The 19939-nt window shown below is 39.7% G+C and overlaps 2 protein-coding genes across 4 annotated transcripts; one reads left to right on the forward strand and one right to left on the reverse strand.

Annotated features, from left to right (window-relative positions):
* The first annotated feature begins 1810 nt into the window (after window positions 1-1810).
* syt19 (synaptotagmin XIX) lies at window positions 1811-7631 on the forward strand. 3 transcript variants are annotated; one of them, XM_086163560.1, is made up of 8 exons: window positions 1811-1942; window positions 2754-2977; window positions 3060-3100; window positions 3906-4076; window positions 4437-4586; window positions 5486-5605; window positions 5950-6061; window positions 6151-7631. In XM_086163560.1, the coding sequence occupies exons 2-8, from the start codon at window positions 2770-2772 to the stop codon at window positions 6456-6458; spliced, it is 1110 nt and encodes a 369-aa protein (XP_086019686.1). In that variant the 5' UTR covers window positions 1811-1942; window positions 2754-2769; the 3' UTR covers window positions 6459-7631. The 3 variants fall into 3 exon arrangements, with proteins under 3 accessions (XP_086019686.1, XP_086019687.1, XP_086019685.1); XM_086163561.1 differs by having other exon boundaries at window positions 2788-2977; XM_086163559.1 differs by lacking the exon at window positions 1811-1942 and adding an exon at window positions 2103-2319.
* A 2094-nt stretch (window positions 7632-9725) lies between these two features.
* Window positions 9726-19719, reverse strand: LOC147224966 (myosin heavy chain, fast skeletal muscle-like). The gene is made up of 39 exons (XM_086162761.1): window positions 19513-19719; window positions 19226-19369; window positions 18986-19142; window positions 18865-18892; window positions 18672-18783; window positions 18493-18585; window positions 18335-18398; window positions 18159-18257; window positions 17972-18075; window positions 17745-17883; window positions 17544-17662; window positions 17106-17255; window positions 16851-17021; window positions 16456-16759; window positions 16263-16333; window positions 16089-16176; window positions 15862-15979; window positions 15642-15765; window positions 15411-15547; window positions 15076-15331; window positions 14738-14980; window positions 14478-14654; window positions 14259-14404; window positions 14087-14177; window positions 13612-14001; window positions 13400-13526; window positions 13182-13300; window positions 12910-13106; window positions 12278-12461; window positions 12024-12189; window positions 11799-11923; window positions 11379-11687; window positions 11084-11287; window positions 10830-10955; window positions 10575-10745; window positions 10386-10490; window positions 10192-10287; window positions 9867-9998; window positions 9726-9746 (listed from the first exon to the last, which is right to left on the reverse strand). Exons 1-39 carry the CDS (start codon window positions 19717-19719, stop codon window positions 9726-9728), a joined length of 5814 nt encoding a protein of 1937 aa, XP_086018887.1.
* Window positions 19720-19939: the final 220 nt, after the last annotated feature.

Below are 19939 nucleotides of genomic sequence, written 5' to 3' on the forward strand. Positions count from 1 at the left end.
AGGGAGACCAAAGAGAGGATTTCTGGATGTAGTGACAGAGGACATGAAATTGGTTGATAAGACAGATGAGGATGTAGAGAATAAGGTTAGATGGAGGAGGATGAGTCGCTGTGGCGACTCCTGAAGGTGGTAGCCGAAAGGAAAAGAAGATTGAAAAGAAGATGTTTACATAGGCCTATATGATCAAAAATTAAGTCTATTGTATTTCATTATTGAGCCACTAAACCAAAACCTCTGCATGTGAGAAACCTCTTGCTGTTACATTCATACTGGTATTTTAAATTCATTCGTTTGTGAAGTAAAAAATCTCTAATCTGAAATAAATTCCTGTCGGATTGAAACAGTGAGTGGTACCATGAGTATTAAAAGTTGCAATGCTTTGCAGCATTTTACAATTTAAGGGGTAAAGTTATTTTAATGTCTGCTATCTATTTTCATCATTTTTATTTCATGGCTATACTATACCATGCTTTTCTTATGCATTTACCTTATCTAATTTCACTCCATTATGGAATATAGTGTTTGTTCATATTTCAGTATCACTTTTTAATAACTTCCCATTCTGACACATTTTCATGAGTCAATTTTGCCATTTATAAAGCCTCCGTACATGAAGAAACCTTTCTGAGTGATAAACATTTATTTTATGTTTTTGTATAGTAAAGTAGTCCACAACATGTTTGACTAATCATATCACTCACCAAAAAGCCTTGTATTTTATTTCTCAACAAAAAGTAGCAATAGGATTTCTGCTGTCTGTCATGAGAGCCTTCTCATTGTACTCGCTTTTTTTAACAGCCTTTCATTCCATTCATTGAGTGCAAGCTTCAAAATAACATGCTGTCACAGTGACTTTCCCCCCACTGTTGCTGCAATGTTTTTAGTATTCTTTGTTAATATGACACCTTCCTATTTTCATTTGATCGGTTTTGTTTTGTATGATTTTAGTGCACAGAGAGTCTACACCTGTTAGATCATATCAACTATATAAATAAATGTGCCTTGACTACAAGGTGTATAAACAGTGTGCAGTGTCATCGATCTCCTGGCATCTAGCCATACCGCATTAAGCATTCTTGTTTTGAATGAGACATGTTGACACTACTTGATATTTGGAACCAGTATCCAGTAACCAGTTAAAATAATTATCTTCCTTGTTTTAGCAGTGGGAAGTTTTCACATTTAGTGAGTGTTTTTACAGGTCATTATGAGCATAAAGGTCATTTTTTTAACGTGTTCCTGTTTTACTGTCCTGTTTCTGCATGCATTTACATAAGAGTTTTGACTGCAATATCTTGGGGGAAAAAACAATCAAACTTGATTATGTTCTAGATGCACCTTTACAGAGATGAGTGTTTTATTATTAGTAGTTTACAGCAGCAGTGCCTTAATGTGGGTGGTGTTACGCAATTACAACCTTAGCATATAAGCAAAGTGAAGTTTAAAGTATACCCTTAATGCATCAAATGTGTCAAACCTCCATATAAAGTGTATCAACATCCCAGGAGTAGAACAGATAAACATCCACTGCTTTGTGACCACTGCAGAATTTTGATTATAGGAAGAAACCTTACAGCATTATTCCTGGTACCAAAAACAGGAGCAGGACCCCTCAAAAGCACACAATTGCAATGCTGCAATAAAATGTTTTAATACTGAATAATCATTAATGGGAGGATACCTCAGGATTATCTCCTCGAGATGTTTTGAAATTGTTAACAAACCGGTTTTCCTTGTGATGTGCACTGCTTGTCATGTGCTCTGTGTGTTTTTGGAGAGGGCTGAGAGATTGTCTCTCCATGTTGAAACATAAGGCCCTGTTACGGAAGAGAGAAGGTTCTCTTCTGTGCTTAAGGCTTATGATTGCATTGTTTATGTGTTCATTTCAAGAATTCACACAGGAAGAGGTCAAGAAATAGGATGCAATTAGTATGCTCTAAAGGTAATGATCATTTTTATTTTTATTATATAGTCAAATGTATTGATACATTATTTATGACTGAAGTAAATACACCAATGACTGTATCCTTATTATATGGGTTTTAAGCTGAAGAATTATGATACAAAAGATTGTAAAATGGTAAACAGCTGTAATCATTTCATATTAATGAGAGAGTTTATAATACTCCATTCACAGATGTTGGGTTACTGTAAGCATACAATAGTTTCAAATGTGATATATTTTCTGCTTCTCTGATTCATCACACTATTTTCCTCTTTCCTACTTGTTTGTTGTGACATTCTTCTTTACTGACCTTTTTCTTTTCATGGGCTGAGCTCACACATGACTGCAGTAACTGCTGCAAAATTGCTAGTGAGGTACCTCCTAATACTTACTAATTTACTCTGGCATTATTGAAAAAATTGCTTCTTCTTCATTTTGACATGTAATACTATGATAAAAAAGGCATGAAAAAAAAATTTCTTCATGAACAACTCTGGAAATGTCAATTAATGTTCATGTTAATGTTCATTTTTTTTCCAGTTTATCTTTTTCTTTAATTTTAATTAAACTCAAACAAGTAGGGAGTGTCATATCATTTAAGGGTTAGGTGATATAAAGCATGAGTGTGAGTGAAAAAATAATGAGGCTGTTAAACATTCTCAATTTTATTCTCATTTCACTTAAATGCTACTCTCAGCGATGAAATGAAGTTTATTGCTGCTAAGTGTGTGGGCAGACTGTAGTGTCGCTCTAAAGTTCTGCTTTACATGTGAATCCCCCTCATGTTGTTTGAATTCATTTGTTGCAGTGGTCGTCAAGGTCATATGGTCTTGTTGATTCAGATGGACCATCCTGAACTTGCATGGCTGCATTCATTTGATATAGAACTGGCAATGCCATTTTCTGAGGCAATAAAGTACTGGATCCTGGGAATATCAGTAATCCTTCTTTTGCTGTCTCTGGTCATATTGGCCTGGCAAGCCTATCGTTGCTATTTAACCAGAAGTACCACATCCACTGAGCAAGTTGAAGGTGAGTAGGGATAACATTAAGGCTTTTAAGTGGATGTATTAAGGAAAATTAATAATTATCTTGTCTCTCTTCTTTAATGCAGTGAAAAGCGATCACCTGGGTTCGAGCACTCCAAGTACTAAAGTGAGAGGAAAAGCCATTTATTTTGAGTGAGTGTGTGTGTGTGTGAGAGTGAATCTGTGTTGGCTGTCCATAAAAACTATAGATATAGGGAATGAATACGAGTTGATGTGTTGGATTTTTTTTCAATACTTTAATGCCTCGTGGGAAATTGTTAATCCTCCGTATTTCACCCACTATGGCCGCTAATGGTTCACTGTCATTCTCAACAACACTTCAAGAGGCTAAAATTCAAGGCTATACAGACCAAATCAGCAATGCTGGTTAGGCACATAAAGATTGATGAGTATATTTGCTTAAGCAAAGTGACAAAAGTCAAACATGAGACCAATCCAAAAGTGTGTGCTTTTGCCTGTGTTTGTATGCACTTGTGCTCTACAATTGCAGAATATGTGCATGAAAGTCCAGAAGGCGAGTCACTGTTTGTATCAGATCTCAGTTCCCTATTCAGAAACAAGGTCATCAGATGTGGACTTGATAGAACAGGCCACTGTTATGGTCTTTGAATCTTAAAGCAGCCAAAATGCAAATTTAATCTCTTTTATTTTGTACTCTTTGAATAAAGTTAGTACCACTTATCTTTCTGTGCTATGGGTGAAACCTTTCATTCTCTATTTCTTGTATTTGTGCACCTCTGAAACAGAATGTCCTCATGAACAGTAGACAATCTTAATAAAATAAGACTACCGGTATTTATATTTACACATTCATAGGTTGTCAATTGGTGATTGATGATTGGTTTTACTGCATGATATAACCAGCAAGTTTTTTGTCATGGTATCTAATCTAACAAACTCTTTTTTACCAGGTTGATGGATCGCTGCGTTTCTCACTATATTATGACCAGTTGCACTGCCGTCTTGTGGTCACTGTCTTGGGGTTGGAGGGGCAGTGGGCTCAAAGCCAGAATCAAAGCCTCCAGCCATTTGTCAAGCTAATACTCATCTGGGCAGGATCGCTGGACTGTATAGATAAGGAGGTGATTTATCTTTCAGTTATTAAACTACCAAAAAAAAAAAGTCACATTAAGACTTACAATGTGAACATGTAACTATCAGAAAAAACTTTGCGCTTTGATATTATCTTGATCCCAAAATTTTCAAATGAATGACATTCTCCAGTCTTTTCCTATGATCAACCACATTATCATCAGTTAGGGAAGGATCACATTACCTGGTTTTCACTGATGTAATTAAATGTCACAATGTGTTTAGCAGGTTGAACATGTTTTTTTTCGTTGCATATATAAGTAGTGTCCATCAGTTTTTCATTTCAAGCCTGGGAGCATTGTCCACCTGCTGTAGAAGCCTGTTAAGGATTACTGCTGTGATCCTCTTAGGGGGAAGGAACGCCACCTGTCCTGTGCACAGTGCTGCAGGAGTGGAGGACCCGCATTGTGAAAGGCAGCTGTAATCCTTGGTTTGGGGACCAGTTCAGCTGCACCCTGCAAGATAATAAGCAGCTTCATCACATCAAGCTCAGGATGGAGGTGTTGTTGCAAACATAAACACATTTGCCATTCTTTTCAAATTAAATGAGTACACAGGATTGTACAAGGATTGTCTAAAGTTACAATAAGTTATAGTACAAGCAGATTCAAACATCCCCTTAAAATTCTATAGAAATTATGTGCTCAAGATGTTATGCATAAAATAATGCCAAAACCAACAATAAAAAACAATTTAAAAAAATAAAATAAAATAATAAACAAGGAGTAGTGTGAGTTATGATGCTGGCACATTTAATATTGTGCCTCTGTGTGCATAATTGTGCACAGGACGTATTTATGATCGATAGCTAATACCCTGGGCGACACAGTGGTTCACGCTTCGGCCTCACAGCACGAAGGACCCTTGTTTGATTCCGACAGGAAGACTTTTCTGTGTGGAGTTTGAATGTTCTCCCCAAGTCTGTATGAGTTTCCTTTGGATTCTCCGGTTTTCGTCCAAAAACATGGATCAGGTTAACTGGAAAAAAATTGGAAAAACTGCCCCAAATGAGTGAGTGAATTGTTATTAGTCTATATATGTGATTGGTGACCATTCCAGGGAGTATCCCACCTCTTGCCCGTTGATAGCTGGGATAGGCTCCAGCATTCCCTGCACCCTGAGTGCAAGATAAGTGGTAGAAGACGGATAGAAGATGACCTAATACCCTCCCATTTCATAGTTTCATGCCAAATTTATCTTACATTAAATGTTGACGAGATCCATACATAAGCTTTGGATCGTAGCCACAATTTTTAAGGCGCTTTTAATTATACTTTAAAGATTCATAACACACAAAGCAAACCAAGAAATTACGCAACCCAGAAAGTGGTGAACAATATATATTTTCTTTTCTTTCTTACTGATTTAATTGATCTGTCTGTGTGTCAATTTATATCAGGTGATGGACTTTGATAGATACTCCAGGCATGCAGTGTTGGGAGCGGTGAGGGTTCCTTTAGGGCAACTTAACACCTCCTATCCCCTAGAGTTACTGAGGGATCTCCAGACACCCCGAAAGGTAAACTGTTCCTGAAATGAAAAACATTTTAAACATGCAGATGTTTGTATTTTCCCTTTAATAGAACTGAAATGGTCTCAACTGCAAAATCTGCCCTGCATTCTCTATCCTTAAATGCATTTTTAAGGTAGTGATTAGAAAAAACTTAATCAACATATCAGTCCATTTGTGTGCATTGTGTAAAAATAAATTGTTAGAAAAGTATAATATATATAATAATACATGGGAATCCAAATGTCAGCTTTAAAGGTCTTCCTATATGCAAGGACAAAACATTTTCATAACAACGCTGCATATGATCCTGCTTGGATATATGTTTAGGCTGTAAATGTCTGTCTTGGCAGGATCTTGTAGGCGAAGTACTTCTGTCGCTGAAGTTCCTTCCAACCTCACAGAGGCTAGAGGTGGGGCTGCTGAAGGTTCGAACACTCCTCGCCACGACATGCTCTTGCGCAGGTAAATTACAAACCCCTTCACAAATATACAGCCAACAGGTCTACAGACATGACATTGCATTCTTAATTGGGCTCCCCTTTGTTACTCAGCCATTTATGCCAGGATTGGTGTACAGTACAACCAATGCAAGTTGAACTACCAGAAGACCTCTGAAGTGGAACATGTTATGGTGACTGTCTTCAATGAGGTTCTGATTTTCCCCTTGCCTCAGACCCCACTGGAGCAGTGTAAAATTTGTGTTTCTTTGTATGAGATTCAAAAAAGTTTTAAGTCATCCAAGCAGCTGCTTGGACATTTGACAGTGAGGAAGGAGAAGAATCTAGAAGACAAGCATTGGGGTCAGATGATGAGCTCAATCCGCCAGCCAATCGCAAAGTGGCACAGCCTGCTTATCTGAGTCACAGAAAACCCCTTCCCCAGCACTTCCAGCATGCCCATACCTGCTTTTATGAAACACAAAGCTGTGGTACTTTCTTGGGGAAATGATCATTAACCCTCTGACTGCACTGTGATGTAAACAAGTAATGTTTTTAAGAAAATGTATTATTCTGCAGCAGTACATTTTCTTAAAAAAAAAAAACATTATTTGTATTATTCTGCAGCAGTATGAAGGTAGTTGGTGTGAGAGAGGAGGATACAGAGAATAGGGTTAGATGGAGAAAGTTGACTCGCTGTGGCGACCCCTGACGGGAAAAGCCGAAAGAAGAAGATTATTCTGCAGCAGAAACATTTGCTAAACAAATACACATGGTCATTCTCATCTCTATTTTTGCTGCCAGAGGCCTCTATTCACAAACTTTGGCTATTCCTCATTCCTATCTGATATATTCTTGCAATATAAAGTCAAGAGTATTAGTTGAACTGATTAAAAGGGACTTTTTTTTAAACTACATTCAAATGTAAAGGAAGTTGTTACAATTCTCTCTGAATTAGTATTTCGTAGGGGTATTAAAAGAAAAAAACCTTAAACCAAACAAACAAGTACCTGTACTTGTGCCTCCCATGTACCATCTGGGGACTGTGTTTAGCCCTGAAACCCGCTCTGCGAATAAGATAGCTCTTAGGCATCATCTAGTGGCCAGACTGGGAACACTGCCTCTAGGTTCAGCTGTGGATAAAACTCACTTCGGGATGTATTGTTTACATTTTCAAATATTTAAATGTCGTTTATAGTTTCACACACACAAACATAAATAACAGACACCTGTGACTAAATGAGAGGGGCGCGTGTCGGTGACGTTGCAATGACGCAGCGCGTCTGTACGACACAGCGCAAACTTCGAATGCAGGTTCCCAAATATTGATATATGCGGTCCAGTATGGTTTTCCAAAGTGAAAACCACACCTTCGCCGAATTCAACTCCGAAAGACTCTCTCAAAAATTGGGGGATATTAAATTGACTTCCCGCACGTCGTGTTCTCCGTATTGCTGCCGGCAAATATGAGAGGAACGTCCGGCTGCATTTCTTCGCGTCGACGGAGAGGGAGAGGAGACGACTGGGGGAGGTAGGTGTGTCGACATTTGCGTGTCAAAAGAGGAAGTCTCGCCAATTTCAAACAAAAACAAATATTTCTGAAGTAACAAACTGATATTACACAAAAAAAAATATCTTTAGTAACATTGTTTCAAGTTAACATGAATGACAAAGTAAACACCTTTAAGACTTGAAAGAAAGTAAAGTGCATAAAACCGTTTTTCCGACTTCACTGCATTGTTACAAAAATGAGAGGCATTTACAATGCAGAAAAAAAATAAATAAAAATAACACCAACAAAGCTGAAGCATTGCCATTCCATTATCCATTAAAGCGTATGAAAGTTGTGGCTGGTTTTACATGTGCCTTGGTATTACTCTTTTCTCAGTAAGTTGCTATGAAGAAATAGTGGGGGTAATCCAATAATATCATGGCCTGTGTTAATTTGTTAAGTGACTCATTTTTGCAAAACAATTTCCTCAAATTTCCATCATATTGACTTATTTTTTTATGTGATGGTACACTGAAATTAGAGTCAATGACAGAGGAAAAAAAATAGTCAAGTATAAAAGTTTTCATGTTAAATTCATAGTCTTGGCCCAAACAAGAGAATTTAGCATACATGGACATCTCAGCATTTGAAACTTTTTTTTCTTGTTCATTTAGTCAATAAATTTGTGAACTGTTCAACTCATTTTTACAGGTCTCTCACTTTTATTAGACACCTAAGTCATACCTCTCTCCTGAACCTAGGTAGATGTGCTTACCGGTCCAAGTCTACAAGTGCTACACTTTGCCTAACAAGAAAATCATGTCAAAATGCACAGGTCTGTCTTTCTCTGTCATGTCCGCTGACAGCGATAAAACCATGGGACGCCCTATCTGTTTATCAGGCTAGACTGCTTGATTTCAATCATTGTGGGGTTGTGGGGCAGGGGGATTGCCAGGGTATTCACTCTTATTCATAGTGGACCAATTTAGAGTATGCAGGCTTTTTACTTTCTCTTTATTTTATTATACTTTATCACCCTTCTTTAAATTCCTCTCTGCATTTAACCCATCATGGATGACCCATAAGCAATTTCATTTGGCGGCACCAGGGGAGCAGGGAGTCAAACCAGTAATGTTCTAACCCCCTAAACCATGCCGCCCCCAATTTGACACACAGTATGTTTTTGGATTGTGGGAGAAAATTGGAGCACCCATATAGACATCGGGGAGAACATACAGAATTGAACCAGGGTCCTCCTTGCTGTGAGACAGAAGTGCTAGCCACTTCATCAATCTAGTTTTCCAATTTAGTGTGTGACGCTATCATTTGTATGTTTAGTAGGTTGTTCTGTGGCGCCCTCTGGCGCTTTTACCTTAACCTTTCACGTAAGGAACAAAGTCTGGTCCTTTCTTCCCGTGGTGACACACAACAGAAGCTGTTGTTTATGAATCTGCTTCAGGAGTATGTTGACTCTGTAATATTCTTACATTTGTTTTGTGACTTGCCCAAGGGATCCTCATCATATGCCTTTGGAAACCTCTTTTTAATAGCTTCCAATCTACCTCAATTTTCCTTGAAATTGTTCATCTCTCACATTTAATTGGCTGTAAATAGCAATTCAGGATTCTGAGTCTTGTTTAAAAGATGATTATAATATTATGAAAAAGATGGTTCATTTTTGTGAAGGTTTCTGTCTTCAATATTCTCCTTTTGAGTTATCTCACACTTTTCATCAGATGGGATCAAGCTTCAGAGAGCTTTCGATTAGAATCAACTTGTTTCTTGAAAAAAAAAATAGAAATTGGTTCATTCATGTTTCTGAACATATTGTCGGCTTTAAAAATAAATCATCCCTGAAAGACATCACATTGATGTTGTCAGTGATCTCAATGTGAATTATGTTCAGAGATAACCACCCATCCATTATCTACTGCTTATTCTAAGGGTTGCAGGGGATGCTGAAGCCCATCCCAGCTGCCATCGGGCGCAGGGTACACCGTGGACTGGTCGCCAGTCAATTGCAGGGCCACATATAGAAACACTCACATTCACACATTGGGCAATTTTCCCAATTTTTCAGAGATAATCAATATTACCAAAAGAAGACGTGCAGAATTCAAGAAGATTAAATTATAGCTTTATTGTTCAGAATATTTCACCATCTGAATCATGTTTGTTCACAGCTTGCCATTCTGCTTTACTCCGCTGCCTCTTTTCCCTGAAACACACACACATAGCAAGATTTGTTAAGGTCAATTATTTCCTCCAAGCCAAGTTATGGTTCCAAAAAGTTCAAGTTTGAATCAATCTTGAAAGCATAAAACTTGAGGAAACTGACCTTGCTAGTATCGCGGGTCTTGGCTCTTATTTTGTTGACCTGGGACTCAGCAATGTCAGCACGTTCCTCAGCCTCCTCAAGTTCATGCTGGATCTTCCTGCACTTGGAAAGGTGAATGTTGGCCTGCTCCTCCTAGAATTGCAGATCAGATATGGTTCAAAGATCTTGAAAATTTCTCATTGGATTTTTCATAGTGGTTTAAGATATTTAAGTTAATGATAAAGAAACTATGAAAATGAAACAAAACTGCTGATACTCAGTGTTTCTTGTATATTAATAAAAAAGTGTAAACATGTATTTGTCTGAAGCCATGTTTTATCCTTACCGCTTCCTCAGCTTGCCTCTTGTAGGCTTTCACCTTCAGCTGTAACTTGTCAACCAGATCTTGCAGCCTGGTAACATTTTTCTTATCCTCTTCAGTCTATGAGAGAAATAATTGGTTTAGAATTGGTTTATTGATTCAAATATTTGTACATTTTAAGCTTGATTTGTACATGCTCATTGTTGAATTGACTGTACCTGGTATGTGAGTTCCTTCACCCTCCTTTCATATTTGCGGACACCTTTGACAGCGTCTGCTCCCCGTCTCTGCTCTGCCTCAACCTCTGCCTCCAGCTCACGCACCTTCAATAAGCGGTAAGTTATTATGCATGATACAATATATGCATATTTATTTTGTTTTTTAATGTTTTAATGAAACTTTCTTACCCGAGACTCCAGTTTCTGGAGCTGCTTCTTGCCACCTTTCATGGCCAGGTTCTCAGCCTCATCCAGGCGATGTTGCAGGTCCTTAACTGCAACCTCAAAATTCTTCTTCATTCTCTCCAGGTGAGCACTGGTGTCCTGCTCCTTCTTCAGCTCCTCAGCCATCATTGCAGCCTAGAAAAAAAAATAATGTAATTTTTGTGAAAAACTATATTGTACAACACAGATAATTTAAGAATAAATGTAGTGTCAACCTACATCGGTGATGGCCTTTTTGGCCTTTTCCTCAGCATTTCTTGCTTCCTGAACTGTGTCATCCACTTCACCCTGGACCTGGACCAGGTCAGACTCGAGTTTCTTCTTAGTGTTCAGCAAGCTTGTGTTCTAAAGTTAAGAAAATGTATGCAAGTCATAAGAGGGGTGACAATTAAGGAAACATAAAATGTAGAAAAACTACAAGGATACAATCAATGAGATTGTGATTATAAAATTACAATGATTTAAATATTTACCTGCGAGTGCAGAAGTCCAACGCGCTCACTGGCATCCACCAGCTCCTGCTCTGCAATTTTACGGCTTCTCTCAGTTTGTTCCAGAGCAGCCCGAAGTTCCTCAATTTCAGCCACCATGAGACCATTCCTGCGGTCTACCATGGCAGCTTGTTCCTTGAGATCGTCCTGGGCTCTGACAGCATCATCAAGGTGCAGTTGTGCATCCTAATGAAGATGCATCATACATATAATTGCGTTCATCCCATAATCTCTTCACTGACCATTTACTACGCCACCATTGAGTAGAATACAATACCTTCAGCTGTGCCTGCACGTTCCTGAGCTGCTTCTGAGACTCAGCTGCCTGACGATTGGCATGGCTCAGCTGAATCTCCATTTCATTCAGGTCTCCCTCCATCTTCTTCTTGATTCTCAGGGCATCATTTCTACTCCTGACCTCAGAATCCAGAGTGCTCTGCATGGAATCGATGACCCTTTGGCTGTTCCTCTTGATCTGTTCTGTCTCCTCATCTTTCTCTGCCAGCTTCCTGTCTACCTCACCTTTAATCTGGTTCAGCTCCAGTTGGACACGGAGGATCTTAGACTCTTCGTGTTCCAGAGTTCCCTAAAATTTCATAGAATAAATTATTTCTCTCCTCCTGGGGAATTTTCATCAAATTTCTGGTCTTTTTATCTGGTTGATCGTGTTTTGTTATTTAATGTTATTTATTTATACCTCAGCCTCCTCAAGAGCTGTCTGAATCTCAGCCTTCTCAGTCTCCACAATCTTCTTGGCCTTCTCTAACTCATGGATGCTCTTGCCAGTCTCCCCGATCTGTTCTGTCAGATCTGAAATCTCCTCTGTTCAAACAAGGAGAATTTGTGTTGGTATGCTTCAACATATTCCATGTAATTGAATACTTACAAAAAATAATTGGTGAGAGATCTCAAGTGAACTTACGTTGCAGGTTCTTGTTTTCACGCTTCATGGTTTCCAGCTGATCCAGGGCTTCTTCATATGAGTTCTTCATCTTGAACAGCTCTGTACCAAGAGAGCGAGCCTCTTTCTGGGCTCCTTCAAGCTCTGCCTGACCCTCTTCATACTTCTGTTTCCACTCTGCCAGTACCTAAAAAAAATCAGTACTCAAATCAGTATTCGATAGTCACATTATGTTTCTAGTTGTGTGTTTTTTGTTGGCTAATCAATAGCTGTACCTTGTCAAAGTTCCTCTGCTTTTTATCCAGATTTGCAGCAAGTCCATTAGCCCTCTCCACATCAATCATGAGGTCCTCCACCTCACTTTGGAGCCTCTGTTTGGTTTTCTCCAAAGAAGCACACTTGGAATTTACAGCCTCAATCTGCTCCTCAGCCTCTTGGAGGCGCTGTGCCAACTTCTTCCTGTGAAGAAGATTCACCATCATTCGCATTCCTCTGTGATATTTTTACCAAAATGCAGTATAAATATTTAACTATGGTTTTGGTCAACTGGGTTATTTCAAAGATGCCCACCACCTTTTCACAATATATTCACTACAAAATGTAGAATTTACATCACGTGTCATTTTCTGACACACATCACAGTCTTTTGGTTATTTTCCATGACCGTCACAAAATCTTACACTGACTGAATTCCTAAAATTGTACACGGAATGTTTGACCAATGTGCATGGTCACCACCTGCTCACACAACATTTACAACAAAATGTGGAAAGTCACATGTCATTTTGTGATGTACATCCTAGTTTTTGTTTATTTTCCATGGACCACCATGATATAATTAATTACAGATCTAATTACCTAATCTTATTACCTTATCTAATTACTAGAGTACTGAAATTGTACTCACTTGGCTTCTTCAAGCTCCTCAGTACGCTGGATGGCATCAGTTTCGTACTTGGTTCTCCACTGAGCCACTTCACTGTTGGCCTTTGACATTCCACGTTGGAGCTCAGCCTTAGCTTCCTGCTCCTCCTCAAACTGTTCCCTCAACAGGTCACAGTCATGGCGTGCTGACTGCAGTCCATGGGCAAGGGCATTCTTTGCCTGGTAAAAGAATGTTTTGTAAGTTAAGTTTTATATCACAAATATAAAACCTTAGTGCAAAAGGAAAGTTCTTACCTTAACCTCCTCTTCTATCTGCCTCTTGAGTTCTTCAGTCTGCTGAGTCAGGGCCTGTTTACCTCTGGTTAGCTGTGAGACGAGAGCTTCTTTCTCTTCCATTTGACGGCCAAATTCACCTATTGGGGAAAAAAAACAGCATCATGTATAATTGGTATGTGTAAGCATTTCCATTTCATAAGGTGGATTACAGCAACTGAATCCTGCTCCATGCCTACCATTTTCTGTGAGAAGACGGGCTTTCTGTGCTCCAAAGTCATTTAATTGACGAATATTTTCATCATACTTGGTCTTAAGTTCACTAAGTTGGTCCTCAAGAGTGCGGCACATCTTTTCAAGATTTCCCTGTGGAAATACATCATTTGGTATGTCAGCTGGTTTATGATTCTACTAATTTGTGCCTTAGACTACCATATGACTTGTTTTGTACCTTTGCTTTAGCAACAGCTTCCATGTTGCTAGAGAGATCATCAATTTCCATCTTGTATTCACTCTTTTCCTTCTCAAGCTTCTGCTTGACACGCTGCAGGTTGTCAATCTGCTCTCCCAGTTCAGCAACACTGTCAGCTTGCTTCTTGCGTAGAGCAGCAGCAGTGGCCTCATGCTGAAGGGTGGCCTCTTCGAGGTCACGGCGCAGCTTCTGGAACTCAGCTTCACGCTTCTTGTTCATCTCAATCTGAGCAGCAGTGGCGCCTCCGGCTTCCTCCAGCCGCTCACTGATTTCCTCAAGTTCCCTGGAGAGGTCAGCTCTCTGCTTCTCAACCTTTGCGCGAGCAGCACGCTCTGCTTCAATCTCCTCCTCCAGTTCTTCAATACGGGCCTTCAGAAGGGACGTTGCTGTTTTCAGTAAACCTTTGCTTACGTTTACAATGCAGAAAATGTACACACGAGTGACAATCACTCACCTGAAGCTCCTTGATCTTCTTCTGGAGCTGAGCACCCAAGGACTGCTCATCCTCAATCTTGCTGAGCAGCTGGCTTGTTTCAAAGTCCTTCCTGTGAGAATGATGTTGTGTATTTAGTAAGAGTTTGCTTTGGCCACTTGTGAGAAATTCTGCTGGAATACAAAATTGTTACTTTTTGAGTTTCTCCTCAGACTGCTGCTTGTCATTCTCAAGGTCCATGATGGATTCCTGAGCCAGTTTCAGATCACCCTCAAGCTTCCTCTTGGCTCTCTCCAGGTCCATACGAAGCTTCTTCTCTTGCTCCAGTGAACCCTCAAGCTGCATTGTAGTATTAGTCAGTAAGGAGCACCAGCAATACAACCCCTACTGCTTAATGAACAGGTAAACTTACATCATCCACTTGTTGTTCAAGCTTAGTCTTGGCCTTGGTCAGAGTGTTGACTTTATCTTCCTCTGCCTGCAGGTCATCAAGTGTCTGCTGATGAGCCTCCTGGAGGGCCTTCTTCTCCTTGGTCAGTTTAGCAATACTCTCATCCTGAGAGGCCATCTCCTCAGTCAGATTCTTCACCTTTGGGGCAAAATGGATGATATTATTGACGAGAGAACCTTAGGATGTCTGTGGGAATGTCAGTACTTGCAATGGGAACAAACCTTGTTCTCAGTGGCATGTTTCTCCTTCTCTACTTTGGCCAAGGTGAGCTCCAGGTCATCAATATCCTTCTTGAGCTCAGAGCATTCATCCTCTAGCTTTCTCTTTTTGGCAGTAAGCTCAGCATTGATTTCCTCTTCATCCTCCAGTCTTTCAGTTGTTTCCTTGAGCTTGGCCTCAAGCTGAATTTTACTCTTGATAAGACCTTCACATCTCTCTTCAGCATCAGAAAGATTCTCTGCTTCCTAGTTCACATTGGAGAAAAACAGTAACAAATCAAGACTCCAGACATACACTGTACCAGTGCAACTGTTTGTGATTTTTTTTCTTGCCTACTCACAGACGCTACTTGAAGCTGCAGGTCATTCTTCTCCTGCAGGAGAGAAACCATTTTCTCTTCTAGTTCCTTCTTCTTGGCAAGAGCAGCAGCCAAGTCACTTGTCATCTTCTCATAGTTCTCCTTCATCTGGGCTAGCTCTTTCTCAGTTTCAGCACTCTTGAGCAGAGGCTTGATCTTGTAGTAAACTTTCATCCATGGCCAATGCTTGACATTCATGAATGAACGCATGTTGTACTGAATGGTATAGATGGCCTCCCTGTGGATAAGAAATTTCAGGAATGAACAATGTTGTGTTTGTCATTGTTATAATATTAAGATGAACTTTTTCAACCAACCTCCTCTCCATCATTTTTACAAACTCTTTTCTCATGAGGTAGCCACGGCAGAGAGCTTGGGTCATTGTGACCAAAGTTGCAAGCTTTTCATCTCTCATTTCCTCAAGGGTACCAAGCAAACCAGCCTTGAAGAACACCTAGATAACAGAAAAAAAAAGTTTAATCTTATGGTGAGAATATTAATGAATGATTTAACCTATGTATTTCAACAGATCAAGTGTTAATACAAACCTTGGTATGCCCAAATCTGTACTGGTCATGGTCAATATCAATTGAGCCAAGCAGCTTCTCTGCGGCCTTCTTGTTATCAATGAACTGGCCCTCAGGGATGACGCTAGCATTGAGCACTTTGTACCTTTTCCATTGGAAAATCATCGGCAATTAATAACATTATTGTGTTATTAAATTTTGTCAGCAGTTTGATTTTGATCAAACACTTATTTAGTCATACCTCTGCTTGAAGTCCCCATAGAGGATTCTGCTGGGGAAACCTTTCCTGCAGATTCTGATACCCTCCAGCACACCGTTACATCTGAGCTGGTGGATGACCAGGAAGTTCTCCATCAGACCTACAAACAGATATTTTTTCATAAATGTTTTGAAAACATAGCTGTGATGCCATACATAATCAGTCTTCATAGATGTTGCAAAGTCTATGCATTATATGCCTTTTTTTACCTGGAGTCTTTGACTCATTGGGAATCAGGCAGCGCACAAAGTGAGGATGGGTGCTCCTCAGGTTAGTCATCAGCTTGCCCAAGTTCTCCTGAAGCCCAAAAGCAATTCAACAAGCCAGTTAAAATAGTAGTCAGAAAATGTAAGAGTGCATCGTTGTTTGAAGGTAATCCTTACCCTGAATTGTGAGGACACAGTCTGCATAGAACCACCCTTCTTCTTGCCTCCCTTCTTTCCACCACCAGTCTCTGTTGAATTTTATTTTTCAATAAATAGAATTACAATCCCTTCATATTTAGAGAGCCTCTTCTAATGTTTTTTTTGTTCTTAGTGTTCTTAGTGTTTTAAGTTCCTGTAATGGATATTTTACCCTCAGCTGGAGCAGGAGGATACAGATGACCCAGAAGTTTAACAGAGGATTTCTGGTAGAGCTGCACAACAGACTCATTCAGTGGATCCTTGTTCTTATCCAGCCATCCAGAGATATTGTAGTCCACAGTTCCAGCATAGTGCACCAATGAGAAGTGTGCCTCAGCTTTGCCCTTTGCTGGCTTTGGCTTCTCAAAGGCTTTGGATTTGCCAAGATGCTGGTCATAGAGCTTGTTCTTGAAAGAAGTGTCTGTGGCCTTGGGGAACATGCACTCCTCTTCAAGGATGGAGAAGATACCCATGGGCTGAGGAGTAGATGTTAATACTTATATGATTATTTGAAATTATATTTTGTTTCATGACCAGTGACAGATTTTCAGGAGTCAGTGTTGTTACCTTTTCAATCAGCTCAATGCAGGCAGCCAAATCCATGCCGAAGTCAATGAACTCCCAGATGATGCCCTCCTTCTTGTATTCCTCTTGTTCCAGGACAAACATGTGATGATTGAAGAACTGTTGCAGTTTCTCATTGGTGAAGTTGATGCACAGCTGCTCCATACTGTTGAACTGTGAGAATGCAAACAGTCAAATAAAAAGCACTTTGGAATAGTTACAGAAGAACAGCTGTCTGGTTCAAGTAGCAAAACTTACATCAAAGATCTCAAAGCCAGCAATATCCAGCACACCAATGAAGAACTGCCTTGGTTGTTTAGTGTCCAACATCTGGTTGATGCGGATAACCATCCACAAGAACATCCTTTCATAGATGGACTTGGCCAGGGCAGTCACTGAGTTCGCCACCTGCCAAGAGTAAAATAAAACATGTGACCTGTTAGGAGTCTGTTGTTTTAAAACGGACTTGTTCCTGGTCATCTGGACTGATTTCAGTGAAATGAGACAAGGTGAAAAAAGTTAATTGTATTTGTATTGACCCGTATAGAAGAGGTACCTGATTGAAGGGGACTTAAATTTTTGAATTACTTTCTTGAGTACAACAGTTTTCCTTCCTTGACATAGTTTATATACTTTAAGAAAAATCTAATACGTACAAACTGCATTTTCTTTATTATTTTCATTATATCTTTTTACCTGAGGTACAGTCTGTCCCTTGGTGACAAACTCATTTCCGACCTTCACTCTGGGGTAGCAAAGAGCCTTGAGCATGTCAGCAGAGTTCAGACCCAACAAGTAAGCGACTTTGTCAGCATCTGAAAACAATTAATTGATTTTCAATGAATATGCAGTTCTTTTCTGCTTCCCTCTAAGATTGTATTTATGGAGTTTGCTCACCCTCTGTGCCATCAGGCTCAGCCTGTTCCTCACGCTGCTTCTGCTTGAACTTCATGTTACCATGGTGGATCACAGCACCTGTCATTTTGTAGATGCTTGCCTTCTCTTCGCCCGTGAAGCCCAGGATATCAATAGCATTCTATATTAAAATAAGCATAAATTTAATTCTTAAGGAGCAACAGTGCATTTGCAGGTATCCCAGTAAATATTATCAAAGTGTTACCCACATCAGTGGCTTCCAGCTCGACTTTGTCATCAATGCTAGCCACAGTAATCTGACCCTGGCTGATCATTGGGAAATCATAGGGGTTGGTTGTGATGAGTGACATTTCTGCAAAGTTAAAAATGGTGACAAACCCAATTAAGGAAGAATGAAAACAGTTCATTTATTATTCAGTGAGTCAGAGTTTATACCAATCAGCTCAGGCTTGTGGTTGGTCATCATCTGGTAGAAGATGTGGTACCCTCTCTCATCAGGAAGCTGGAATGACACTCTAGACTTCTCCAGCAGATCTACAAATATTGTTCAATAGTCACTCATGGACCCTGTCACTAAGTGAGTTATTTTTTGATTTGACTTTGTTACTTACATGTCTCAATGTCAGCACTAGCCAGTTTACCAGATGTACCAAAGTGGATTCTGATGAATTTACCCTGTTTGGAATGAAAACACATGTTTTGGATACATTCCCATGAGGCTAATGTGTAGCAAGCTTGTTTATATGTGTAGAGATAGTTCAGAACTCACAAAACGAGAGGAGTTGTCATTCCTCACAGTCTTGGCATTACCATAGGCCTCCAGCAGAGGATTGGCAGCAATAATCTGATCCTCAAGAGACCCCTGCAAAGCATATTGTCAAAGAATGTTTGAAGAGCACATGATTCATATTGTTAGTAAACACATTTTTACTTGAGTAATGAGTGTACCTGCATCTTTCCTGGTCCTGCATCTTTCTTCTTGTCACCGCCAACTGAGATTGTTGCAAAGTACTGGATGACACGCTTGGTGTTCACAGTCTTTCCAGCACCAGATTCTCCACTGTGTGTAGACACAGACTTTTAAGACTTTTGTGATGATGGTTAGGTTTTAACAGTCAATTTGAAAAATATCAAAACTTACGTGATCAAGACAGACTGGTTCTCCCTATCTGTAATAACAATGATGTGGAAATCAGTGACAGTTCTTCCCTCATTGAAATCTGATACATATTAATAACTTTTTCATTCACTTCACAACTCACCAGTAAGCATGAACTGATAAGCGTTGTCAGAGACTGAGAAGATGTGTGGTGGAGCCTCCATACGCTTCTTGCCTCTGTAGGCAGCTACAACTTCAGCATCATACACTGGAAGCCATTTGTATGGGTTCACAGTGGCACAGAACAAGCCAGAGTAGGTCTGTGAGGAATCATAATGACAAAAGGGTTAACTTGATGTTTTCTTTTCCAAACTCCTCCTGTTCATTTGAGAGATAGTCTTACATAGATCATCCATGCTGCATAACGCTCTTTGAGGTTATACAACACAGAGGCTTCATTCAGATGTGTCATCATGGCCATGTCCTCAATTTTGTCAAACTTGGGAGGATTCATTGGAGTGACATCATCTTCTTTAACTGTCCTCTCCTGAAGAGGCAATTGGTCACAGTCTGAACCGATACTCCATCAAATATTTCCAATTGTTTTTTTCATATAGCATCAATTTACAACAGAGTTTCACAACACCACATGCAGACTGGTATTGTCAATACTGAGTAATAAATTCCTACCTCTTGTGTGTCCAGGACTTTGACAGTGACTTTGCCACCATCTTTCTTGGTGATTGTTCCCTTCAAGTACAGCTCTTTTGCATCGGCCACATAGCAGGCTGTCTTGGCATCAAAGGGTTTATTTTGAGCCTCAATTCTCTCCTTTTCTGGCTTACGTAGATAAATGGCAGCCTTGCCATAGACGGCCATCTCTGCGTCCGTGCTCATGGTGGCAGATGTTTTCTGTAAGATCATGAGGCAGCGAATGATTAATGTTATCAAAGAAACAAGCTTTTTAATTTTTTGGAGTTGTTTTTAAAATCTATTCAATTGTTAATTTTTCAATGCGGAAAACACAGGTATATACAATGTAAGCTTCCTTTTTTTTCCATTCAGAATTTCCATTCAGCAGAATGTGATCTGCTTTGGAAACTATGCCTGCTGAAAG

Source organism: Fistularia commersonii, chromosome 17, assembly GCF_037954325.1.
Source record: "Fistularia commersonii isolate RoL2024-O1a breed Wild chromosome 17, RoL_Fcom_v1.0, whole genome shotgun sequence".
Lineage (NCBI taxonomy): Eukaryota > Metazoa > Chordata > Actinopteri > Syngnathiformes > Fistulariidae > Fistularia > Fistularia commersonii.

Bases quoted from the DNA above. Each gene is read 5' to 3' on its own strand.
- syt19 (XM_086163559.1), top strand. From the start codon at position 2,285: ATGACTGCAGTAACTGCTGCAAAATTGCTAGTGAG. The intron at 2,978-3,059 runs GTGAGTAGGGAT...TCTTTAATGCAG, and splicing joins ATCCACTGAGCAAGTTGAAG to TGAAAAGCGATCACCTGGGT. The intron at 4,077-4,436 runs GTGATTTATCTT...TGATCCTCTTAG, and splicing joins TGGACTGTATAGATAAGGAG to GGGGAAGGAACGCCACCTGT.
- LOC147224966 (XM_086162761.1), bottom strand. From the start codon at position 19,719: ATGAGCACGGACGCAGAGATGGCCGTCTATGGCAAGGCTGCCATTTAT. The intron at 17,022-17,105 runs GTAAGTTTTGCT...GCATTCTCACAG, and splicing joins CTGGCTTTGAGATCTTTGAT to TTCAACAGTATGGAGCAGCT. The intron at 16,177-16,262 runs GTAAGGATTACC...TTTGGGCTTCAG, and splicing joins CTGTGTCCTCACAATTCAGG to GAGAACTTGGGCAAGCTGAT.